Source organism: Tympanuchus pallidicinctus, unplaced genomic scaffold (assembly GCF_026119805.1).
Source record: "Tympanuchus pallidicinctus isolate F22 unplaced genomic scaffold, pur_lepc_1.0 scaffold7, whole genome shotgun sequence".
NCBI lineage: Eukaryota > Metazoa > Chordata > Aves > Galliformes > Phasianidae > Tympanuchus > Tympanuchus pallidicinctus.
Window position 1 is genome coordinate 890,651 of NW_026294791.1, and position 27,851 is coordinate 918,501.

Genomic DNA, 27,851 nt, shown 5'->3' on the forward strand with positions numbered 1-27,851 from the left:
CATTGCAGGAAGCCAAACCTCGGGTTTCAGTTGCTGCAGTTTTCACTGTCCACTATTTTCTCTGATGCCATGTAAACAACAAAATTATCACTGAGACTATTACTATAGAATGGGCTCAGGAGTGGGACAGCGCTGGCTATGGAGGTTAGAGATTATTTCTACTCTGGAGATCTCACTGTGCAATTCTCTGCTGGAAGGGATGTGTGCCATGCGAAGCTATAAATCGAATCAAAGACCTTCTTCCAGGAATGGCAGAATAATCACACTCCAAAGCAAGGCAGCTGGTTCTTTGTATTGCTTTGGGGAAAGGCCTGGACCTGCTTTGAGTTTTACAGCAAGCTGTGGCTTTCAGGCAGGCAACTCACCAAGGCAGCAGAGGAAAGCTCTGTGCGCAGCAGCACCACGTGGTATTTTGCACCAAAGATCATGCAGTATCTGATCAAACTTCAGCAAATCAGTGCTTTTATGGTATTTTCACTGTTTTTATGCATACACCCACAAAATTGGCATGGCTTTTTCATTTATGCTCCTGCAATATTTTAAGGCACCTTAATATGTATGTGGTATACAGCCATCTTCCTTCCAACATCAGTCCCGGCTGTTGCTATGGAAACTGCCATCCCCCCAGTTCTTATCTTTCTTCTACTTTTGTTGCTCTAATCATCCAAACTGCAAGTGATTCACACCAAAAACACCGCTTCATCCTTTGTCTTGAACAACATGGTACATTTCACCTTCCCATCGCTTACGCCACTGTAAGTCCAGAGAAGCTGCTCCACGTGTCGGCGTGACGAGCTGTGTGCCAGGGGCACGTTTGGGGATGATTTTGTAATTCAGGGCATCTTCTTTGTCTTACTTTTGATGTCAGAAAAAAAGCAAGTTGAAGGGAAAAGATTTCCCTTGATACTCACTTTCCAATCGCGTTGGGCAAAATTGTGAGCTGATTGTCATCCACTTTTAACGTGGTGAGCCTTTTCAGCAGCCCTGCAGAACAGGAAAGGAAGGAGGGAAGAAAAGTATTCCACGTTCATCTTAACTTTCTGCAATCTCCAGTATTCTCAGTTAAACAATAAACAAACACATTCCTGCCCCATTGAAAATATTCCCCATTACAATGCAGCGCAGATTAAACGTTGAGCCAAAATGCAACAAGTACAATATTAAGTGCATTCTGAAGTGCTGAAAAACGTGGAGAGGAATAAAAAGGAATAGTACCCTGTGGCCTGATTAAAAGGTGCTCAGGTCCCAGAAGGTCCCCAGCAAAACTATCTGAAGTAAATGCTGCACTGTGAGTGCTTCACAATATGTAGGAACAGACAACCAGAATCAGTCCTGAAGGCACTTGTGCATGCAGCTAATTCTTTTTGTTAAGAGAACTGCTAGATATTGAAGTGTCAGCAGATGCATTACTAGGTAACGTTTATCCAGGGAATGACACTTCTGCTTTGCACTGTGAAACAGGGAGATCGATACAATGGTAAAGACAGAAAGGATAGGAAAATCATTGCATCACAGTGGCTGAAACTGAGCTTGATACAGTCAGAAAATAAGATTCCCACCTTCTGGAAGTTGCTGACATTTCAAAGTCTGCTTTTGCTCTGAAGGAGTTCTGGAAACTCCAAAATAGCTTTACAAACATTTGTAATCAGCATTGGTTATAGTATAAATTAACTGTTTACATACAGCTAATTATTAAGTGGAATGCACCACAGTATGAAAGCTGAAGCAGATGAAAAGTACACTTCAAAGGGATAGCAGAAGCATTACTCACTTCCATCATAGTACATTTCTGTTGAAAAGCCAACATGTTCCAACAAACACCCAGGCTTCAACAGCACTGTCTTTTAAGAGGAAAAATTTCTACCAAACAGAACTGCAGCAAGCTGTCACCTGAAAATGCAGTACTGAAATGACTCTTTCTGCTTTGCTTCAGTTACACCTATTGTGATTCAGTAATAGGAATTTGGAAATGAGCACTGAGTGCACAATTCACAATGTCAGCATCCTTCTGTACCAGAGTTATGTAACCTTGAAAAATCAATCTGCATATGCACATCAGAAAACTGCATCGAGAATCAACTGCCAGGCTGATGGTGACATATCGCATCAGAGCAGAATGGGAAACAGCTGTAACAGCAGCTCAGTAACGTTCATGTAGTAGAGTTTTGTTGGCCAGCTATACAGTCTGCAGGCTTGACTTTGATAATTGAAACAGGGGAGGGCCCACAGTGCCACCATGCTGTGTATCTGGGGGCTCATCTGCTGGAAGCAACAGAAGAGAGCAGGGACCCACAGTGTTCCTGAAGCAAACCTGAGGGATGTCCAGAGCCACGTACCTACAGACACCTTCCAGAAATCCTGCGTTCCGAATAATTCAGGAATTCTATAGGTGCAGTATAGTCGAAACAGAAAAGGAATAGGTTGAACTATTTCTTCTTTTGATGCCGTCACTGGAATTGCACTACTGTAACTAGTTTTCTTCAGGAGTTTAATACTGTTAATATAACCACTTTTATATTCCCATCCTAATTCAGACCAGATCGATAGTACCTTTATTTAGTTTCTTGAAAAATACAACTCAGAATAACCTACAGCCCCTAACTATGGATTATTTTTTTGTTTTCTGACGTTCAAAGCAGTCTTTATGGACTGCCCCAGTACCAGATGTATGAGTGCACAATTAATTCCTTTAGAGTTTAATGGCATTTCTTGTTCCAGCTTTATCACAAAGTGTAAAAACAGGAGCTTTTCTCACCTATGGAGTCTGGCAGTTGCTGCAACATATTTGATGACAACAGGAGGTCTTCAAGTCCTTCACATCCCGATATGTCCAAATCAACAGTTTCTATCCTGTTTTTTGACATATCCAGGTACACGAGCTGTTTTAACTTCCCTATAGACTTAATAGCACGTTACAGAGCGTTACTTCAACAGATAGACATGGCATGCCAATTTCCAAGTTTAAAGACCAACAACTGCAATACAGACTTCTCCTGGTTATCACAGCATGCTTTTCTATCTGTCTCACTGAATCAGTATTGGGATTTCTTCAGAAAGCTGCAGAAGGAAAGGCACGGGGCAGAGCTGAAAACCAGTTGCTCTGTGAGCCCAGGTGATAATTCTAAGCCCTATTAAAATGCTGCCCATTGCCATTAAACCAGCCTACAATCCTGCACCAAAATAAACAATGAACTCCAAACTGATTCGGGTGCTCTGGATTCATTAAATCTGGAGGGAATTTGAGTTCTCAGTGCCACATTGCTTTATTACTTTCTTTGGTCGGACCTGGATCCCAGGGACACAACTCAGCTCACCCACCCACAGCAGCACTGGGGTCTCATATGGCAGCAGTGCATTTCTGTGTCATATCGACTGCCTACATTTTGTGAAGTCTAAAATCAGGTTTCAGATATTCATAGTTCAGTTATGAGAGGTTAATCCCAACAGCTATAACATCAGGGAGCAGCTAGAGAAAAAATTCTCAGACTTCTTTGAACATCTGTTGGCATGCGGAGTCTGAAGCCAACAGAAGCAATCTGCTTCTTGGTCCATTATCACAGGATGGTCACTTTGTTCTAGACATGACATTTCACCAAGAAAATCAACAAAATTGATGCTCTTGCTTTCCTTACACTGAAATGTACCAACGGTGTCTGAGAAGACAGTGGAAAACAACTTCCCTTGCAATGCAAATTGCACAAGGCTCAGATAAAACAGGTACACTCCAATTTAATTACTATCACATAACAGCACAACATTTGGAAGGTCTTCATATGCATGGCTATTTTGAGCCTTTTATTTCCTGGTAATGATATGAGAATTAACTGAAAATATGCACCTATTCAGGAAATGCACATGCAGTCATTTGCTGCACGGTGAACTGTTCATCATTAGTGCCATAGATTAGATTACATAAAGTAAGTGTTCATACCCCAGGTAGTATTTGCAGAGAATTATTGTCCATCCACAATTCCTTCAGATTCTGTATTTGTTCGAGAACCTCGGGCTGAGGAAAAGAACAGATCATGTTATGGACACTTCCATCAAATGTGTCAGTTCAGCATCTCAGCACCTGAAGAGAGACATCTAAATATCTCCTGTAACCTAAATTCCTTGGAATATTGCAACTCCCATAAGAAGTTGTCTTCCACATGGTGCATTGGGCAGGAAGGAACCCACCCACCCACAGCTCAGTGCCTCCATTCTATGTGCAGTCACATAACGTGTTTCTATTAAAAAACAATTAGTCAATAATTGGAAGGTAATTGATTTTGCCTGAGCTAATTCTATTGAATTTTCTTTTTCTTCTTTGATGGTTAAAATAACTACTAATTTCCAGGTTAAGTTAATTAGTGGTCATTTTGTGCTATTTGTTCCTGTGATGATTAACGACTCTCTTTTCCTCCGGTGTTCACTCAAGTTAATATAGATGATCATAATTCCTCCCCTCAACCTTAATTTTCTTCTCAATTCCTCTTATTAGACAGACACTTTCCCAAAGGCAGCAGGCTGCTCCTATTGCTGCACGTGGCCACAATGCCTTCATGACTTTCAAGTCCGATGGCCAAGCCCAGAGCACAAAATGCCACAGGTGTCTGTGGAAAAGGGGCACCTCTTACCAGTTCAGAAAACTCATTATTGCCCAGATCAAGTCTCTCCAGCTGAGTCAGCTTGTGCATCGACCTGCAACAGAGAAGGAAATATCTAAGGTGGAATTTTTCCTTGGAAACAGTTGGTTACCTTTTCCTTAGATAAGACTAAGGCTCAAGTGATACTGCTGTTGTAAAAAGAGTTAGACCAGATGGAAACTGCAAATGAGAACAACGCACTTCGTTTGGACATCAGCTAAAGTTCCGGAACCAGAAAACTAGCAACAATTACACCAATATCACAATAAAATCTTGGTACACTTCTGCATGGTTTCTCAAGGAAAATGACTCATTTGCAAGCAACTGAAAACTATATCAATTGTGATAACTAAATTAGCTAACAAATTTATGATTGGTTTCTTTATGAGCTTCTAAAAAGCTTTTTGCAGCAGAAATGGAAAGGGTGGCTGTTACCTCCCCAAAGCTGGAAGAGCATTGACCAGGTGTTGGAAAGGGATGGAAAGCAGCACACAGGTTTCAAACTCAGGGATCAGTTTGAGACCCGAGCCCCTGGGCTGCAGGGCACAGCTGGGCTGGAGAGGTGCAATGCAATGCCAGCCCCAGCAGCTCATCCTCCTGCCCAGCATTATCAGAGAGAGTGGGATAGGAAGGCAGCATATGAAAGCAAACAGAAAGTTAATTTCAAACATGCATTATGCAGTAAAGGGCTTTAAATGGGGAATCATCTGGATTTATGTCTGCAATGATCACCATGGAGGTAACGGCTAAAAGGGCACTTTTGTTGCTTGGGCACAGGTAACTCAAACAGTGAAATAAAAGTGAAAAACGACTGGGTGAGATTCTTGATTTAAGGAAGTGAGTGGGATAAATCTCCCTGGTTTATCTCCAAATCTAAGCTGTGAGGAAAAAATGCTTCTCTCAATCACACGTGAGAATCACACGTGGCATCCATGCTCACCAACTGCAATAAGCACTTAGAATCCATCAGTATGAATACAGGCAAACTTCTAAGAACACACAGATGTTTAAAAAGCAATGCTCAGAACACAGCACAGGCATCGACCCAAAGGAGTAATCCCAAAACAGCAAAGATAATTTCAAAACGGGAAGAGAACTGCTGAGCAACTCTGTAACACCAGCTGAAGGATGGAAGGGATTGTGATTCTCTTACTGGGAAGGTTCTTCTGCTCTCATATGGCACACAGCACTGCTCATATCCCTGCTAGATGCAGACTACTGCCACTTCACACGCTCTACAGTGTCAGAATCTACAGTGTGCAAAGCCAAGGCTGGGAAGTTGTATTCAAAATTACGACGACACTTGAGTTTAAATAGCATCTTCATTTGAATATATTGATCTCCATGGTTTATGATGAGTGACTTGATGTTAGTAAGTGATTTTGAATAGCACAGTCAATACTTTATAAAAGAGGTTATTAAATTTAAACCAAACAGCATTATAAATATTTCATAAAGATTGTAATCATTTTGAAAAACTGGAATAATAATGCTCATATTCCTCCAGTGCTGCACTAAACAAGGCATGTGGGACAGGGCAAGTGCTGTGCAGGGGTGCAACGTGCCACAGTGTGCTGCTGCCATCAGCCTTCCCTCCTGCCAGTGTCCCTCACCCAGCTTTGGCTCTGCCAGCACTTCCTGGCATTATCTGGAGGTCAGCCTGGGCCAGGATCATAGAATCACAGAACCATTCAGGTTGGAAAAGAGCTCTAAGACCCCCCAGCCCCAACCCATCCCCACCATGCCCACTGGCCATGTCTGTAAAACTGACCCCTCCCAAAAGGCACAAAACACAGCTGTCCTGTTATGGATAAACTTCAAATGCAATAAATCCAACCCTGCCTTTGTTTCCATGGACATGACACTGCTGCTGCAGAACTTCTTGCTCAATCCTGGTAGACCAATATGCTCTGAACACAGCACTACATTATGGTGGTGATAAATAAAAAAACAGAAAGAAATAAAAGGATACAAATAATGAAAGAATTTAGTACGAACTAGAACTACTCTACTACTTAGAGGCCCTCTGAAGTACTCAGAGTTGATCCTAATCCAAAAATGATCACAGTCTCTACTGATGGGACCGCTGCTATTGACCATTTTATCTCTGTATGCAATATCAGAAGTAAAGCCAATCATTAAGGATGCTACAATTAAGCAGTGAAGATTTGCATTGACATTTCAATTAGAGAAAAATGATGTGATAGGGTTGGATAGAGAACACTGGGCATATTTATTATGAGAAAACTTCATGTTTTGTTTCCTAAAATACTTTAAAAAAAAATCATTTGACAAAAATGCAAATATCCTTCAGTAGAAGGCCTTTTCTGCTAAGCATATGCTATTGAAATGAAAAATCATGTAGATAAACAAATACTTGGCTCTTACGCTTCAGAAATCATGTATTTTATTATTTTCTTTAGGCAAACAGCCTCCACAACTGACCTCCTGCATTCCTCCATCTTTCAGCTCAACTCAAGGAATGAACATTAGGGTCACAAAGGAAGACCAAGCATTGGAGGAGCTTCTGTGCTTTAGAGAAATTAATGTTCTGCAGGGAAGAGTTGTTAGAATACATCTGGGCCTCTTTGGTGGAAAAGTGGAAAATTTGTGGAAGACAAGGTGCAAACCACGACGATGTAGTTCAAAACTAAAGCACGGAGTGGTTAAATCTGAAACAATACTTATCAGTATAACTATGATTAGTCAAGACTGAGTGCACATGATTAAACAGAAAGTGGCTTTTTATACACTATACTGTGACCCCCCCCTTCTAAGCCAGTAATAGAACTCTTGATTGATTCTCTCCAATTCCCAGCCTACTTCTTACTCCATTTTTGTTCCTATAGTATTCATTTACTTTGAAATATTATTGCTATAAAACCGAACGTGATGATGAAAATATTTTATCTTTCAGTAGCATCTCTTCAGTACGCAAGAGCATCTGGAAGACTGGGAGCCATTCACAAAGCAGTAAGTGCTTCAGTGGCACAACACACAAAGGCAGTGAAGGATAATGAAGTCACCTGCAAGCACGAAGATTTTCCACTCATTTCCCCAAAGGGTTCTGTTTGATATTATGCTCTCCATTAAAATCTTAGCTAACGATGTCTTTAACCCCTCTGGTCCTCTAACTCCACCGTAATTCTCTTTGGAAATATCATGCAAGAGCTGACTGTAATTTTCCAAACCCAGACAAAAGCATTTTTTGAACAAAGCCGTAACGTGCTGAAGTCAGATCAGCTACACTCAGTATCTCATTAAATAACTTCTAAGTCACTGAAAATGTTTAAATCTGGTCTCGCTTGCCGCATTGGAAACTTTCACCATTGTGCCTTAATTATTATTAGTCCAGTTTGCATTTCTGACGCTCAGGTACAAGATGCAAATATTGAATACAAATGTTTTTTAATTAAGTCATCTCAATGGAGAAAGCAGTTCCACTAGTAATTGCAAACACCTTTTGACGACAGACTGCCTCACTGCCACTAAGATTCTCATTAACTTTATGAGGATCCTTTCCATGAATGCACGTTTCTCTTGCAGCACACATGCAGGACAAATGACTGCAATTACTCAACCACCATTGGCCGGTTGCTGCTTTGGAGAGAGCACCTCAGCACGTGAGCATTGCAATTTCATCATTGCCTACACCCGCAATACTAAAGGTTTTCCCATCAGAGCACTGGCTGTATGCACACTCACAAGTGTTTCACTCTCATTTCCATGTTTCATGTTTGTATTCTATCTATCTGAACGTAACATTTACTTTAAAAGTTCTGTTTTACAGCACTGTAAATTGATTATAGAAAATAACTTTTAACTACAACTTTAAAACACCATGGCACAGTTTCTCATGACACACAGACAAATAGTTTCAGAAACAGCAGCATTTGCATGGAGGCAAATGAATTTCAGCTATTTGCTATGGGACTCTGCCAGAAGACAAAGCACACTGCAAAGGTACCCACAGGGACGAACATCCCACCCCATCTCCCATTGCTCTGTGATATTTTTGTCTCTTTCATACAACTGCTTGTATTTTTCTTCCAAAAAGATCCATTACACTTCTTTATGTGTGTGGTCATTTTGTGACGGAGGAGCGGGGAAGGTGCAATTATGAGTAATGCTCAGTTAAATATTCACTGCTTCAATGACGTAATGTAATTTAATTAATGCGATAATAAAACTTGCAGCCAAATTTTTCACATAAATCTTAATCCAGATCACATTTGGATCCATTCCTCCATCTATAGCAACTGCGGGAGTTACATGGAGGAGATTGCAGAGCTCACAGAGGGGTGTGCTGTGCAGTGTAAGAAGCTCATGAGAAAATACAAGTGCAAAAACCAGCATAAAGAGAAACATTACTGAATATTTGGTGAAAAACCAGCACTACTCGCACCAGTTTGAATAACATTCACAGTACATAAGATGTAACAAACTACAGAATTCAGTGGCATCAGTTAGAAGACATTGTGATTACATACATTGCCTAACGTGTGTTCTTGCATGTTCGCTTTCGTTACCTTCTTTTACTTACCTGCATGCTGTAAATACATTAAATCACCAGGAAAATGCCTTTCTTCAACTACCACAATCATGGCATCGTTACCAAAACCCCACTCGGCGTCATGGCAGGCATGAAGTGGTGATGAAGGTTTATTCAAAACCTTGATTACAAACTTCTGCTCACACCTTCATTTATCCCCGCATAAAGAAGCGTGCATGTAGCTAACAGAGGTATCTCCTAAAGGTTAAAATCCATGAGTGCAAAGCAGCTGTGACAGAGGCAGAAACACAACCAAAGATGTGACACAACACAAATGCACACCTCTTGTGCCCCAACGACAGGACTGGCGGAGTGATTACAGTCACACACTGCATTTCCTTGAGCAGCAGCTTGCAGTTATGTTTGTATGAGTTTGTGATAAACAGATACGAGTCTTCCCCAAAGAATAAAAAGCAACTAACAGCAAACATGCTCCCACTAATGGAGCAACTGCTGTATTCATCTCAATGTTTCCCCGCACTTTTATTGTATGCAGTAATTTTTATGTTGAAGTTATTAAAAATATCACATTCAGAAGACTCTTCCATTTCCAGTACCTTAAACCTTACAATATAACTTTATTAATTAACCAGTTCAGGAGTTGCATTGTAAAAACATAATGTTAGTCACCTATGTTAAGTCTTGCAGAACAGTTAAATTTTAAACAGGGATGAAGTATCACATCGCATCACCTGTTTCCTTATGCTACACTTCATGGGCTACATGGAAATCTCAGCATTGAGCCAGGCTGGATGTGGCTCTGGGCAGCCTGGTCTGGTGGTCGGCAGCCCTGCACACAGCAGGGGGTTGAAATTAGAAGAGCACTGTGGTCCTTTTCAACCCAGGCCACTCTGTGATTCTATGACTTTCAGTGAATCTCAGGACAACGCACTCCATGCCCAGAATGTAAAATATTCTAGGTATTGGAAAGCAGAGAACCATGTGTATAAATTAATCCGTCATAATCAAATCTACCTAGGCTTCAAAATGACAGAATATGTGTAATGAAAAACTGGTTCTGAGGATACTAAAAATTGTTATATGTAGAGTGAAATATATGCATATATGTGAAATAACTACCAAAACAGCATTTATTTCAACTTCAGTTATATTTAAGAACGTCTATATTGCTACTTTAAATATCAACTCACAAATCAGAGAATATAGCAAAGATCATGGGATGATGCCTAAACTAACTCTGTGTTGCTTTGCTGTTTCTCTATGGCCTAATCATTACTACAGCCAGCAGCAGGCAGCCCACCTGGAACACCACTGCAAAATGCAGCCAGACTGCTAATCTGGACCAAACCTACTGGAGTAGGAGGCAGGCTCCAGTACCCCTGTGCATAGCAGCGTGGTTTGGTTCCACAGCACAGTTTGGGAAAACCACCTCAACACAGCCAACTCAGGCCGATGCTCCTGACGCTGCCATTTCTGGCACCCAAAGATCTGCAGCCTCCACCTCCAGTGCTGCTTGTGCCACTGAACACGCTCAGCTGATGGTGAGGGCACACTCTCCGTCTTCCAGCGCTAAGGTTAGAAAAACCAATCTCAATGACCAAAAGATGGAACTGCTGGTTCAGAAGATGTCTGAACACAGCCATTGACCTACGGCACTGAAGGCTCGGGAGACTTTACCTAATCCCATGCCAAGGGTTTAAAATAAAAAGCACCACTAAGAAAGGCGTCCTCCACACAGAAATTGGAAACAGAGCTGTTCCAGGACTCAGTCAGAACAAAACCACGCAGGTCATTCTGCAAAAAACCTCTGTGTGCTAAACATAAGGATGCTAAAAGCACGTCACTGAGCTAAAGCAAGGCTTTCTGCACAGGGACCTAAATCCCACCCGTTTTTGTTTGTGGTGGAAACGGATCAGGTCTCCAAATGAACCTCTTGGCTCAGGATCTGGCAATGAATCACAGTGCAGCTGGCAAGGTTTGCACAACTGATCACAGAGAAAGGCGAAATCATCACTGCTTTGACCCTTGATGGCACACCAACTTCTTTCCCAACATGGCTTCCTAAGGCATTGGGAGCCACACAAGGCTGAAAATACCTCTTTGTCCCCGACCTTCCATTTGCCGGATAGCAGGGAGAAGACCCAAGCTAAATATCAACTTGGTCACAATATCAGCCAGGATGAACCAAATCCAGTGGGCATTAATGAATCCCGAGGAGTAAAATTATCTGAACAATCTAACCTGAAAGCAAGAACCAAAGAATGTTGCCCTCAACACATTTCATACTTAGCAGACAGTCTGATTCCAGATTCTACTCAAAAGCGGCCCGAAGATATCACCAGCATGTAGAAAAAATAGGAACATTCCTGCAGCTAAAGCCACAGAAATGAAATGAAGATGAGCTAGGAAAAGACAAGGATGAATCTGAGATGAAAAGTGATGTGACTGACAAACAATCTTTGTACTAATTGAGGAAGAGGGAGGGAAGTAATTACAATATAAAAATAAAGACCACTGCAAACCATTCACATATACGTGTTCTACAGTTTTTCAGAAGTCAATCATATCTCATAAGTGTCAGAACATAAGCAGCCGAGAGCCTTCGAGTTTTGCACCATATTTCTGATTTCTCAGGTTACATAAATAAGACATCTCACAGTGCAGAGGATTCCCCAATGCTAGAGGGAAGGGGTGCCAAAGGCAACCTTCTGCACTACAGACCAGAGATTGGGCTGGGCGCTGCCTGGCTGGCGGCCTTCAGGGGATGACTGATGTGTGTGGGTCAGGCCGTCCCTGCAGACACATACGAGGTACAGCTTCTGCATCTTGATGCAGCAACAAATACAAGTGTCTCTAAACTCCCCTTGCGGTTTTAACTGCATGCAGGAGTTTTCACTCTGCAGATGTTTTTTAGTCAGGCAGAATTAAAAGAATACCAACTTTTGGTGCTCTGAGCATACTGAGCAATTTCCTTGCGTACCATAACACAGCCATACTCAAGAAAGCTGAGCACGCTAATTAGATCTCATTAATAACAGTCAGAGAGAACTCTTTGTGTCTTTAGCTCCACAGTGCTCTGGGAGGAGCTCAGGGTTCCGGTATAATTAAGAACAAAATGAGTGGAAGGTGAACCAGAGTGATTCCTCATGGTTGCACCTGCCCTCCCCACCCACCGCTCTGCACTGTGAAGACTCTATCTGGAATTCAACCCTGCTAGCCAAGTATAAAACAGGAATCAAATTTGGATCTGCTAAAGGGAAGTTTTGCACAGAATCACAGAATGGCCTGGGTGGAAAAAGAGCTGCTAACCATGGTTCCCAGGCTGAACTGTGGTCAGGGTTACCCTGGGTGGCAGAAGAAGTGCCAGCACTCCTTCAGAGGGCTACAAGCGTGGCTGTGTCACCTCCCCATGGGACAAGTGGCGAAAAATGGCCACTGCTCCCTCTAGGCACCAAGAATTAGGGACACTCTTGTGGCCCACAGCGACGGTCACACACTGCCCTACAACAGGAAAGCCACACAAAGCATTTTTACGCACCTTCCCTCAGCAGCAAGCTCTTTTAGCTAAAAACAGCCTAACAGAAAGATATGTGGTAGTAGTGCCTTATTAAAACACTGGCAATGGTTTAATAATGTATTGCCAGAGTGCTAACTCTTTTGGAATGTGATTTATTAAACTCAGCCAGGGTTACTATTTAAAGAAAACAGGCCATGATGAAAGATGAAAACATTTGTAATCTCGAAGTGCAAGAAACAGTTTACATCTTTATAATAAACTAGGCAAAAAGTGGAGCAGCCTTTCAGAAATAGCAGTCTGAAGCAAAGCTTTTAAGCCTATATTTAGATGTTCCTGGACATGTTCTCAGCTGATATAAATTCAGTTCCGTTGACTTCAACACACTTCACACAACCTGTGGTTTTGCAAATCGTTTTCCTAAAACAGCAGCTTGGAGGTGGCGAGGATTTCAGCATCATAAATATTATTGAAATGAATGGGACTGATGTTCTTAAGTCACAAGAATGATTTGTATAATTTCATTTTCAGGATTAATGGAAATAATAATTATCAGATCTACAAAGAACGTTTAATAGCTGAAAAGTCTGAATGGATTTTGCTACGTTTTGGATATCTGAATATCTTTCTGAATCTTTTATTGGCTCACCGCTGCTGAGATGGAACCACAGAAACAAGTGAGACCATATCTGCAGCCCTACAACATCAAAAAGACAAATGTTTGTACTTATCTTAAAGGCAAAGCAGAGCAATACTGAAATAGGGAACAAGAATAAAATGTCTTTATCTGACAGCGTCTCAAACAATGCTTTGAATTGCCAAGATGCTCCTCAGTGATACATGCCATTTGCTGTACTAAAATGGTACTTACAGAGGAATGCCAGTATTCAATGCATACAATGTTTAAACTACTTTTTTTTTTTGTTTCTTTTATTATTTTTTTCAATTCAAATGAAGTTTAGCTAGATGAAAGTATAAGATCTTTAGTTCTCTATTGGTAGATACTTCCAATTTGCAAACCTAACTTCTGTGAAATACCTGCTGTTAATTTTGATGTGTTCTGCCAAAGCTGGATCTAGTCTACGTGACTTTACATTGCTTCAAAAACAAGTTGCTACACATTTCTTGTATATCTGAATTTTTAAGAACTACTTTTGCAGCTTTTCAATGTACAGAATTATTGCTTAATCCAAAGAGGGGCAGCCGAAACACAAAGATTCTAATAACAACTTTAGATATTTAGTAAAGAAAAACAAAACAAGATTACCAACATTATTGCCTACAGTAAATAATTCCAAAGAGTCATTTCACAGCATTTTTGGCAGAAAACATGCACATCAGCCTCCATTCTCACAAATAAGACTATGTGTCTAAAACACATTGCCAGTATACAGTTATGTTTTATTCTACTCCATACAGTTATATTTTATTCTAGTCAAAACCTGAAACTGCAATCAAGACTAAAAACCTCAGCTTACATTTTGAGACTGAAAAGGCACGAGCACAAAAAGGCTCATCTTAACACCAGGAAGGAACCACCTTCACCATATCCATTGGTCGTGCCACTCCTGCCTCGAGCTGATAGGTAAGAAGTGTACACAGATTGCACGAAAACTGAGGAGACAGAGAGATTTAGAAAACAAATCTTTCAGAGATGTTCTTAAGTTTCTGTTTTAACTCAGCACAACAGAATAAAGAACGTTGACTTCGTCAAATGCACCTCAAACTGCTAATCAACACAAAGAGCCTCGCAACATATGTGGGTCACTGGTGATAAAACCTCACCCCTTTTGGTTGATTTCAGCCAGCACAGGGAATAATCCCCAGGATTGACTTCACATAGGAAACAGACTTCATGTAGCAGCACACCAACGAGTTCGAACCATCAGGACCAAACCAGCAACACACGCCATCTGATTCAAGCTTTCCACAGTTTTCTTGTGGAAAGTGAGTTTGTGATGAGAGGTGATGGCCTTAAGTTATGCCAGGAGAGATTCAGGTTGAGTATTATGGAAAATCTCTGCTCCAAAGAGCGCTCAGCACCGCACAGCTGCCCAGGGGTGGGGGTCAGCATCCCTGGGGGCGTTCAGAGCTGTGGGGAGGAGGTGGCACTGAGGGATGTGGGCAGTGGGCATGGGGAGCCCAGAGGGCTTCTCCAACCTTAATGCTTCCTGTGATAGAACCATAGAATAACCTGTCCTATTTGTTCCTCTGCCAGCCATGCACACTTGTGTCCCCATCCCTGCAGGAGTTCTCTCCCAAGCTGCCCACCCTGGCTGTGTGTGCAGAGACAAACACCAACTTATCCCCCAGCAGCTTCTGTTTCCTTAGTGTAAGCAACACGGCATCTTTAGAGCCTTCTCATATGGGAATGCCACATATGTCCTGCATGCATCCTTTTTCCTTTTTTTCTATTATACCTTTAGCTTTCCCTGAGCCTGGCTTCATTTTGAACTTTTTCAAATGAGGTCTCATTTCTTATACAATATCACAAACATTTCTTTATCTCTAGTGGAAATACTTTGACAAAGAACATCTAGCTTTGTCAGGGCTCTCTTAGATAGATGACTCAGACATCTCACATCCTAACAAGACACTCATGCTTTTTTCCCTCTAACACAATTGCTGACCAAAGAACCCCTCACTTACAGCATAATTCCTCATCAGTCCCTCAGAACATGAAATGCACCCTGCATTCTTAAGTTTAACCCAGTTTTAATTTCTCATATTCAGAATTCCATATTTCTTCCTATTCTTCAAACTTCCTGAGAAGTCCCATTTTTTCCAAACACCACCTGCTAAGGGTCCCCTCTCGGTAACGTCTCCATTGTACATTATTTGCTAAAAGCAAGGCAGTGCAAAAAAGACATAATTCCCAAATGAAGAGCTCTAACACCTACTGTCAAGAAAATCAAAGAAGAGATGAGAAGCCACAGCTTCATGTGGGAGCAGTGAGTCACACGGATGAGTACAAAAAGCACCAGTATTTTCTCGTCCCTTACCAGCACCTACTGTTTCTCAGACACTGGTGACTCACCATTTACAAATGCAGTTCCTACAATTTTTCAATTTCATCCATTTCTACCGAAAGAAATCCCACAAAACTCTGAGAAGGTGTTTTCCTCATCTCAAACAGCTCTAAAAGCAAGGATCACACTAATTACTTCAATTTACTCAAAGACATTTAAAAAAAAATACAGGCAAATTGCCTGGCTGCTTTCTGTAAGCAACAGCACAGATACAGCCTTCAGGCTCTTTGTGAGGACAGGAAGCACCTTTGGCTCCCCCAGGAATCCAAAAGGATATAAACATCCCAAAGCATCCAGTTTAGGAGTAACATGTCTGCTAAAGAATCATAAAGGCTGGAAAAGATCCTCCAGCTCAAGTCCAACCACCAACCCATCACCACCAGGCCTGTTAAACAAGTCCCTAAATGCCACTTCTACACCAGGTGGCACTTGAGTTGTCACTGTTCTCCCACTGGGATGACAGTGTGAATTGGTGCCACTGGCCAACACACTTGCACAAAGAAGAGTCAACAAGAGTGGTAACATCTACATCAATGAGGAGAACTTAATTACTCACTGCATCTCACTGCCACTGGACTGTCTGAGACCAGCTATAGGATGTATTTGAGTAACATTAGCCACTGAACATAAACCAAGAAAGGAGGAAGAGAGAGACAGAGGGGTATACAGAAGTCCCTATGAAGTGCAAATGAATATTTATGGCAGAGCTTCAATAGACTATTGGATAACTTAAAATGTTTTTGTTGCTACAGAAATGTGCTCGGAATGTTCCTCTCCAGCTAAGCTGTAAATTCAGGTAGTAGCTGAAGAATGGATGGAGCTTTACTTCAATTAGTGCAAGAACTGCACTGCCCTGACACAACCAAACAGAGTGATGAACCCTGGGGCAAGGAACCATCTCTGAGCTTGGTTACATGCCAGTGTTCCTAAACATTTCCCTCAAAAAGAGGGAAAAAGAAAAAAAAAAAAGAAAAAAAAAAGAAAAGAAAAAAAAAGAAAAAAAAAAAAGAAGGAAAATAGGTATTTAGACTTGGGGTTGGGTCAACTGTGGGCTAGCCAGGTGAGGCTAGAGCATTTCTAAAGTGCAGAGAGTGAGAGTGCAGCTTGCCTAAGGCAGGTCAGGCATGGCATTTGGATACCAGGAAACCCATCAGTTACAGGGTATATGCAACTCTTCAGACCTTTCTACTCAGAGTGCTGAGGCACTGGAATAGAAGAAGTTGTGGATGCCCCATCCTTGTAGGTGTTTAAGGCCAAGTTGGATGCGACTTTGGGCAGCCTGAGCTGCTGGGAGGCAACCAGTCCATGGCAGGATGGCTGGAAAAACACTGATAACATTAAAGGTTCATTCCAACCTACGCAGTTCTATGATTCTAAACCTCAACCTTCATGCCACCCTCACCTCCTCCTTCCCTACTGACACTGCACTTTCACCATCTTCTCTTCTGCTCCAGCCCTAACACAGTACCACTGCTGCTCCTTCTTGGTTAGTTTTTGCCAGCTTAGCTCTCAGATGACCATATGACAAGTGAGACAGCACATACATGTATGTGCATATAGCATAAATGAGATATATGTGTATTTGTACATACATGCATACTTAGATAAAATACACATGTGGATATAGCTATATAAATGCATGCACACACACCAAATGCACAGTTGCACACAACCTCTACATAACACTGCTTCCTACAATGCTGGTGTAATGATATTACAGGGGTTTTTAGGCTTTACTAATTTCATTTTCTGTTCTACGAGAGGTTTTAATTGGCCTGAATGTACCGGTTCCTTTCAGCACCAACACAACTGACTGGTTCTTGGTTCAAGGTATATACAACAGCCCTTATTAATAATACATAATTCAAGCAATAATCAAACTCTTGGGGAAAAAAAAGTCAGCATGGACATAAAAATTGTCTATGCTATTGTAAAGTCAGTCTAACATATCTATCTTATACTTACAAGAAAAAAAGAACTGTGAAAGTAATCACAGGATAAGCAGGTGCCCACTGGTAGCACTTGGTTACCACCGATATTCTGGATTCACATTCATTTTGAACATAGAAGTCTGTGATTTTCCATCTTTCAGGTAGAATATCAGCCTGTGTTTGGAAGGTTTCCCCCTTAATGGAACATTTATTGAAACTAAACAGCCAGAAAATAGGCACCAGGCCTCAAACTGCCATCAGCACTGAAGCAGTCCAGCTCCAAGCAGTGCAGATCAGCTCCTGCTGCACGACTTAGGGCTGACTCACCTAACACTGAGGTTGCTCCCTGCAGCGTAGGCAGCACAGCCATGACTTCTGCACTGTGAATTTTCATTCAAATCATTTTCTATAACTTCCTACAAACAACCAATTGGTAAGAAGAGGTACTTTGTGTAACGATGCACATTAGCAAACAGAAGTGCTCAGCATTTATCAACATATCCCACATAGCAGGACTGTACGTCCAAAGGAAATTATCGAGTACTGGGCACTGGAGGTGCTGGGTTAACCCCACAGCTGGGAGTCACTGCCAGCCCACCGAGGGGCTCAGCTGGAGTGTCTGCACTCAGAGCCCTCCGTGCAGGACAGCCCCATAATGCAGCACAGGGGTCACAATCCCAACACAACATTTATTTGGTAAATGGTTTCCAAACACCAACACAGACACCGCTGGCCTGATAATTAAGCACTAGGTACAAAAGGCCTCATTGTGCATTCATACAGGAAAACAGCACTTCAATTTGTACAGGTGAGACAAAGCCACACAGGCTGGAGATGCAATTAAGAGTGGGAAACGGATAAAAGGTTAGAGTGGTGTGAAAGCTGTATCTGCACCAAAGTGGGAGTGCTGAGACAATACTGTGAGCACCTATTGCACAGTCATCGCATCAGGAACACACACTGCACAGCACTAATCAGGAGAATTGTTAACTCCTGGTTCACTGCTGTGCTTTTAAAGCAGAAAACTATGCTTCACAATCTGCTACCTCCCAGCAACAGCCTCCTCCGTGCTGCTATGCGTCAGGTTGGGGACAGCAGCATCTCCACCTCAGTGCCACCACAGACACAGCCTGCAGGGACGGGGCTGAGGCTGTATCCCCTCACCAACCACTCATGGTCACATATGCACGTGTGTGCATGTATTTATATGAGTATATATGCAGCTATATATGCTCTAACATAGAACAGAGTTGTGCAAGTAACTTAAATGTATTATTTATTGCAAATTCAAGAGAAATTAAGTGGGGTGTTTTCTGTTCCACTAGATGCAATTGATAAAAGGGCAAATGTACTCACAGGTGTTTATAGCATCGAACCCAGAGCTGCTGCCACATCCATTGACAGCTGCTGAAAATCCCTAGACGGACTGCACAGAACAAAGCACCTACCTGGGTAACACTGAACAGCTGACAAGCACACAGACTATGCACACTGAGGAGCAGGAAGGAAAGGTGGAGGTGCTCACTGCGTGCACCCACCTTCCTCATAGTGGGTATCCACCTTCCCCACATCTCTAGGATGCATCTCTAGGATGAGGCCTCACATTGCAGAAGGGAAGGTTCAGACTGGATACTGGGAGAAATTTCTCTTCCTAAAGAGAGCAGTCAGGTGCTGGCACAGCTGCCCAGGGGTGGAGGGGTGGGGAGGTCACTGTCCCTGGGGGTGTTCCTGGGTTTGTGGGGTTGTGGCACTGAGGGCTGGGAGCAATGGAAGCTCACTGTGCTTTTCCAACTGTAATGGTTCTCTGGTTCTATGATCCATTCCGGTGCATCCACCTTCCTCAATTCGCATTTAGGACAATTTATCTTTGGTGCAAATTTGCCACGTGCCATCCCACTGTGCACACACATCCAAATAAGGAAAACAGAGCAGAATGGTTAGCTATAAAAGGACAGAAAACATCTTCAGAAATGTTTGAAAAAAGGCATGAAAAGTAATAACACATCTTTATTCAAGCACCTCGGGAGCAGGAAACCTGCCAGACTCTATGGAAAGGATATAAAAGGAACGCTCCGAAAGAAAGGTCACAGCAGAAAATCTAAATTAATTTGCATTCAGAGTTTGGGCCAGCTCCCATGCTGCAGTGCTCACCCACAGAGTCAGCTGGAGGGTTTGTCTTAAGCAGAAATCAGAATAAAGGAAAAGGAAAGGAAAAAAAAGGAACAGAGCAGAACTGCTGATGGAACTCGGGTTACAAGCTCAGACAGCGTGCATGTATCACACATGGCACCTCAGTGCTGGGTGATGGGAAGCCTGTAAGCAATGTCACAATAACTTCTGCATCATTGCAGGACACACTGAGGAGACCATGTATCAGTGACTGCCATCTGTACCAGGCAAATTAACAGAAGCTCTTCTAACGTGAAGGGATACTCGAAGAAATATGACACATTAGGGGAATTCAGCAACGTTTTTGTGATGAGAAAGGATGACTCAAACTCCTGGAGCCTATCAAAAGAGTACAAGAGATCTGGACAGTGAAGTCTACCAAAAGCTCGTGTGGAGGTCCATCACTGGGACTTCTTAACATAGCACCTGTGTGAAGAGAGAGGGTCTTCACATGCATAAATTGGAAGAAACAGGATTTTTACATGAGTGGGAGGAGCTGCCAACAGCTCCAGGCTCCTGCTGCTGACTTGGTGAGTGATTCAGAAAAGGATGCTGACCTACAGGAGGTTTTCAAAACAAAGCCATTTGGGCCTTTCCAGGAGCTGTTATCACTGCCACAAGCAGGGCTGAGGGCAAGGGAGGGGACCTGTGGGACCCAAATCACCAACAGCAGCACACCAACGGTTCTCTCCTCCCTTGACAGCCTCCTGCCTTTCCTTGTCTTTCCATTCAGGCTAGAGTACAGTGCTACCCTGCAGGACAGAAGCTGGGAATTGCAGCCCTCCACTCTGAGAAATAACTCAAACACAGAATAATTAAACACTGAAGCACAAATTGCCTCATTCAAAACCCACTGAAGCTAGTCAAAATCTCTGCACTGAACTTAATTGCTTCAGTTTGGGTGCAAAATGCCTGAAAACATCAGTGGCAATTGGAAAGCCTCACCTTCAGCTTCACATACATATTCAGCAGGGTAGCATTTACAGAGCAGAATGCTACAGAGCTATTGGGAGCTGTGCTCTATTAAGCATTGCCCTGAGCCATTACACAGTGATATTACATGTCATTACAGCAAGAAAAGATCACCTCTACCAAACAGAATAATACGAATTATCCTGGTTGGGTCTTTGGGCCATGGATAGCACCTGCAGAGGTGTTACATTGCTCAAACCTCAGAACCTCGGTCAGAAGCTTGCAAATGCTCCAGAAATTTTAACAGGAATTGAAGGAAAAACAAAACCAACCAGATTGTTTCCTGATTTTGTTGCAAAAGTTACTGCTTTGATAAGATATTCCAAAATATTTGCAATATTAGCCAGAGATTTCCAGATATTTCCTAATGCCCTAAAGCTCTTGGAAGCACATATGTTTAATAACCGTGTAAGAGAGAAAAGAAATAATTGTTTTTAGAAAGCAGTTTTGTGAAGAGCTGTACAGTCAACATACAAATATTTTCAGCATTTAAGAAGTAGCAGCAAAGTCTTCTGAAGAGAAAGTACTGCTGATGGAGAACAGGAACACCCTGCATTGCACTCCTGCACATCAGGGCACTCCTCCAGCCCACCACAACCCAGCACAACAGCAGAACTGCAATGTTTGCTACGTCTGTCCCAGAGAAAACTCTCTGCACTGCATCAATTTCCCACCACAAAGTATCAGGGAATACACTGATATGTTTGGACTTGTTTTACATGCAGAAAAATTATGACAAACTCAGGCAACGGAGAGCTCTTGTTGTGTAATGCAAGGCCTATTAAGGTGGTGAGGCACTGTTCACAGGCTGCCCAAGGAGGCTGTGGATGCCCCATCCCTGCAGGCATTCAAGGCCAGGCTGGATGTGGCTCTGGGCAGCCTGGGCTGCTGGTTGGTGACCTGCACACAGCAGGGGTTGGAACTGATGAGCGTTGTGCTCCTCTGCAACCCAGGCCATTCTACAATTAAAGAACACCACTTTGGAGATCCCTGCTCTGGTGAGGGAGCTTCCTTCCAACCAGCAGTTATTAGTATTTACTTTGATGATTTTGTAACTAAATTTGGACACTTGGCACTTGGTTACCATGGATACGTTTTACAACAACCTTGACTTGTTGACTGAGTGGCAAAAATAGAGCTACAGTAAACACAAAGCACATTTAATTGCTGTTTATGCCAAGATGCTAAATGCTTCCCTTAGAAAGTCTTCATGCACACACAGCTGACAGCACAGCACAGAGGACAGACTGACGTCTGCTTTTTGGTAACTTTTCATTGCACGTGATTTAAGTTGCATTTGACATGGTAACAGCACTGAGCAGATGCTACTTCCAAAGGTCTGATGGAACACTTCCAGGCTAGTTAAGAGCAGAAGCACAACATTAAAATGAGGCATTCACCTTCGTTTTCACTTTTCTTCGCACAGCAGAAGCACCAAACAAACTACCAACCATCAGTAGGCTCCCCTGTTCACAGTGCACCAAACAAACAGCAGGTTAAGAAGGAAAGCTCTGCAGTACACATCTGCAGACCTGCCCCATCTGCCCCAACACCAGGCTGTAAAACCCCTCCGGCTTATAGGGCCGCATGCATTTCCTGACTGAGGTTGGACACAGACCAGCACTGCACTCGGGGCGATTCTTTCTCCCCTCTCTCTATTTCATACCACAGCTGTGCCTCCTTACCACCATTCTGAAGGGCAGCGTTTGCACAAGCAGAAGCCCTTCTTTCCAGTCTGCCTCAGCAGAGCACAGCAGAGCCTCCTGCTGCAGCAGAGATGAGACCGACCGCCCACAAGGAACGTCTCCCTTGGTTACAGCACTCAGAGCCTCCATCCTGCCAGAGCCATCAGCAGGAAGTCGCTGAGCTCAGCCACGGCCAGCTCAGTGCTGCTGCACCCAGGAGGGGCCTGCAGACACTGCAGGGGTGGCACCTGGACACCAGGGATGGCACCTGTGCTGCTGAAGTAAAGGAGATTTGCCTTCTTAGTAAGGCTGACACAGCTCCTGCCCCGCTGCCATAAGCCTCAGTGCACGCACAGCCTGCAGACAGGAATGACCCCAAAGCCACAGCCCTGCTCTCCTGGCACATCAGTGAGGACTGAAGGGCCTGCTTTGTTTCTCAAAAAATGCACGCTGAATTCAGAGCAGAGAAAATAGGATGTCTGCACACAAAATAAGTGTTTCCCACTGGTATCAGAAATACATCCTTTAACATAAAACATGACTTATCTCTGAAAAGGGTCGTTCTGGGCCTTTAGGGAAATACCCAACGGAGCAGTGAAAGCATCACGTCCCACATAGGGAAAATTCCTGCATATCAGCTTTTAGTGAATGCGAGATTGCTAAGCAGAGTGCTAAATAGCACACAATGCAGTGTTAGAAGTGTCCTAAGTGGAGTCTTCCATCACCTCTGTAAGTCTCATCTACAGTGAGGACGTACAGCCTCCATTTGGATTGATTCCCAGAGCCGTGGGTATTTTTTCATTGGCACAGATCCTTGCGTAGAAAGCACACAATGCTGGTTGGAATTCAGAAGTGTATTCCTTGCTTTCCACGGGGGAACTCCCTGCATGCAGCATGGGAAGTGTAGATGTTCACCTCTCATTCACCACTTCATTTTCAAAATACCACTTAAATGTTGGTCAAATGATGGCAGTACCAAGATAAATACCATTGTTTGAAATAAATGGTAAGATGGCCATTTCTCAACATTCTGATGACACGAGTTTCCAAACAGTATCATAAACAAGCAAACGCACTTTGCTTCCTCACAAACCCTACTGGGAGGTTGTTCTGATGAGGTCACACTGCACACATTTCCAATGACTCACAGCAGTTCTTCATGAGAACAGACTGTCACTGAATCAATGACCCGGCTTTTCGTATTTTGTTTCCCAATTCTGTTTACATTTCATACTTTGAATGTTACAGGATGTTACACTACAGATTCGGGGTACTGAGCTGTGGTCAGTTAGTTTACAAGCACCCATCTTCCATTCAACATTTGCTTTTTGCTAAAAATCTTTGCTACGTTGTCTGCGAACAGGAGAAAAAAAAAAATAGATCTGAACAGAAATAACATCATCAAAATGCTACCAGTAACATTATTTTGCACTGCAGGAAATGCCAGGTCAAAGAGCGTTACATAAATAGTCGTCACTTACTTTGGTAGAGTTTTCAAGTGATTTTCCCTTAACTCCAATATTCTCAATTTGACAAGTCTAGGAATACAAGAGAAAATAATTAGTGCATCTTATGAATCAGTTCAGAAACCCACTGGAATGGTTTGAAGCTGCTCACTGCAGTAAGGCGAGTTTGTGTACTACAAAATAACAAGACCTCCAGCAACTGTGGGATTGAACTTCACATACAATGCATTCAGAACCAAATAGCTCTGTATTTACTCCATCTTCTTTTCAAGTCCTTATCCAAACTCATCTGAAAACTTCTGACACACCTCAGTTTTCTCGAATAATGATAAACTACTTTTATTGACAATTCCAACAAGGCAGACAAAGGAAAAGCTAATTTCTCTCAAATATTTCTGGATCTGTGAAAACATGAAAAGCAGCCGCTGCACAGTTTGCAATTCTCTCTTCCATTTGTAGCCTTATATTCTGCAGCTCCACATCAACAGACCAGCATTACAGAACAAACCTCCATTTCATTTTCTGTATTTTATGCAGAAGTTGGACATGTGTGCTGGCACAAATTAGAACCTCTATACGGCAGCACTTCACCATTCCCCAGCACTGCAACTCTAACCAGCAACGTTACTCAGGCCATGTGAAATGGGGTGATTCTGCATCACTCACTCATAACTGCTATTTCTAAACAGAGCTGCTACATCAGAGCCACACTGTGTAAGATTTTAGGTGGACAGCACTGTTCTTAAACGTTCAGAAAGTTTATTGGTGAACTTTATGATGAGTTCCAACAACTCCACTAATATTGCCTTTTGATATTACTCTACAGTGAAGGCCCATTAGTGCCCTAAGTGTAAGCATGTGTCCGTGAGAAAAGCTGAAGCCATACAGCAAAGCTGTGAATACTTCTGTCCAATGCAATATCCATTTTGTTTCACAGAATCTCAGACTTCCCAGCTATTCTAGAAGCCCATGACTTTCCCTTTTTCCTACAAAAAAAAAAAAAAAAAGGAAAAAAAAAACATTGTAAATCCTACACTTGCACTTCAGCCAGGACTAAAAGCAACACCTCTAAGTGAAAAGTGCAAAGATGTCTACATGATGCTCCTGTAGGCTCCATTCCCCACTGTGATCAGATGGCTAAATGAGACTGTAACAGATTAACTGAACATGACTGCAGCAGAAGAGACAAAGCAAGCACTAAAATCTGGAGCAGGGCAATAAGAGTCACAGCTACAGAGCTCGTGTGCTCAGTGATAAACAGTGCGATTCCTGTACGCTGATGTTGGAAGCTTCGGAGACAAGACAAGGATTTGTAAGTGCAGGATACCAAAGGGATGACAGGAGCAGCACAGTAATGACAGAACAACAACCACTGCTGGAACCAATGTCATTTCATCTAGATAAAATCTGCATTTGTAGATTGAAAAAAAAAAGTGAGTGCTTTCTGTTAAGAGATGTAGAATGCTGGAGATGTTCTTAAGAGCCAAAGATCAGTAGATGAGTGCAAGCAGAGCTTCAGAAGAGCATAATGAATATAATTGTTCCATGGACAGAAAAACTACACATCTGATAAACTGCAGGGGTATTTCATGCCTTTGTCTTTCCTTATCACTTGTACATGCTGTCTGAATTCTGAACTGCAAAAGCAATCTTCAGATTTATTCTGACATTCCAAACACTCAACAACAGCAAGCAATGACAAGTTCTCCTTTTCTCAACTGGGCATTTTCTAAAAGTTACTGCAGTACAGCACATAGAGTTCAGGGTCAGCGACAGTTTCAGCAAGCAAATGCCAACAAATTTGTACTTCCTATTTCTCAGTGCCTGAGTACCATCACCTCCAACACCAGTTATGCCACACCAGTGTTGCTGTGCTGAGGTGATATTCCCAACGGAACTGTGACACGCACTTACAAGTAGCTAGATAGACCAGGAAAGAAACGAATACTGGGTGAATTCTGTAACATCACCTTTTCCTCCTTTAGTCCTCTGTCTTCTGAGCTATTAGTCCCACTGGGCAATCAGAAGGCAGAAGAGCTGCACAACCTTTCTGCTGGCAGCACAGCAGAGATGTGAATGTTGTGGTGCATTCTTCAATGGCCACATCAAATTGTCTTTGGTTTTCTGCCTTTGACTCATGCTTACGTAACACGCTTTAGCTCAGCTTCTACTGCCTTTATCTGTACTGCCACACAACATCCTTTCTGCTCTGCTGTCTTTTGAACCTTCTCTCTTCTCCTTGCTTTTCTATTCTTGCTTTTGTTGCTCCACCACACTCAGCCCTTCCTTATCTTTCTTTCCGACTCACGACACGTTTTTCTTTCTGTTCAGTCCTCAATAGCATACACTACACCACACTGTCATTTTCTGCACTTGCCACAACTTAATAACACATTTGACTAAGACAGGCCTCTTTTCTCCAATTCTTATTCCTGTCCACCTGTTCCCTAAACCAGCAAAGTGCTTCACTTCATCATAGAATTCTTGCTGACATAAGATTCTCTCTAACAGTAACAATTCATCAAAATAGGGCTGAAGAGACAAAAATCTGTACTTTTTGTTGTTGCTGTTTAAAAAAAAAATAAATTACAGTTTTTAAATGGTCCTTTAAAACCTGAAGTGGGTTCATATGAAAGAGCAACGCGCTTTGATGACTAATTCTTACCTTCCAAAGTTAGCTGGGAGAAACTCCAAAAAGGCATCATTTAGATAGAGCTGGGTCAAATTTAGAAGTTGTGTGAAGCCATCTGGCAGCCTAAAAAACAGTTAAAAGCTTAATGCTCACACTGAAGTTGCTATGGAAATAATAACAATATATATTTAGAAAGAGAAAGATGACTTTCTTTCTCACCCTCTTTTTCTACCCAAATTATCAAGAAGAATTTACTGAGCAGCTTTTTATGGATATTTTTGACTGCTCTCATCTTTTCCACAGTGCTATAACCACATGCAATTCAACTCCCTGGCACATCCCAGTCGCGTCGGCCTTTTCTCCCTTTCAAGTTGAAGCTTTTAAGCCAAAGGTATATTGCTCCTTCCCCTCCCCTCTGAGATACTGAAGTTTCATTCCTTCACTTCCTTCACTTTATTTCATATATCACAGGATTACAAAGACATTCGGTGACTGCAGGTTTTTGGCAGGAGTAAGCATTTCTGAAGTCCCAGCCTGGAGATTATGGCACTGGAGATGCAGCACAGCTTACTCCCAAATACATCCATTACCAGCCTGCAGGCTGCACCAACACATTCCTTATCACAGGGACACACGCCGTGCTCCCACCCAGAGCAGACATCTCTGCAGAGATGCATCCATCTTGGATTTCAAACAGTTGAAAAACAATTTTCGTTAATTCCATAAATAAACTTGACATTGGGCCTCCAGATTTCAGTTAACTTTGCATACATTCTCTGCACTAACAATAATACAAACACAAGGCTCCTGATACTCACTTCGATACTGGATTGACACTGGCTTCAATAATTGTTAAGCATTTACAGCACTTAATATTCTCTGGGAAGTCTTGAATTCCTGAAAACATTGATAGTAGTGTTATGCACATGTGAAAACTGTTCAACCTGTTTTGATCCTGAATGAGTTCAGATCTAACAGTGATAAACATACTTCAGTATTACACTCCAGAAAGTACTTTAGCAGTAAATAAATAGACCACAACAGGCAATGTGGCCTGCAGTACAAATTCTGCATTCTAGAGTTAGAGTGACACAATTTGTACTGATATTTGTACCGATATTTGTGCCTTTCGTTTCTTTCCCAAATGCCCACCCTTTTCTTCTTTGCCCATCTCTAGACTTACACTGATAATTTTTTCAAGAGAGCCTAAGCCTAATTTTCAAAACAAATACACAGGTTCAGATACGCAAAGTTTTTTACACACATAGATAAGTATTTTGGAAATGCACATCAGCAAATTCATTGCTGGCTA

The 27,851-nt window shown here is 42.3% G+C and overlaps 1 protein-coding gene across 10 annotated transcripts in view; it reads right to left on the reverse strand.

Moving 5' to 3' along the window:
- Positions 1–27,851, reverse strand: part of LRRC7 (leucine rich repeat containing 7) — a 185,278-nt gene that overhangs the window by 40,535 nt on the left and 116,892 nt on the right. For all 10 annotated transcript variants that reach the window (XM_052666829.1, XM_052666830.1, XM_052666837.1 and 7 more), the window contains 7 exons: positions 27,358–27,436; positions 26,573–26,662; positions 23,923–23,979; positions 4,620–4,683; positions 3,932–4,006; positions 2,756–2,900; positions 912–984 (listed from right to left, as the gene is read on the reverse strand). In XM_052666829.1, coding sequence (XP_052522789.1) covers positions 912–984; positions 2,756–2,900; positions 3,932–4,006; positions 4,620–4,683; positions 23,923–23,979; positions 26,573–26,662; positions 27,358–27,436 — 583 coding nt within the window. The remainder of the gene's footprint in view (positions 1–911; positions 985–2,755; positions 2,901–3,931; positions 4,007–4,619; positions 4,684–23,922; positions 23,980–26,572; positions 26,663–27,357; positions 27,437–27,851) is intronic.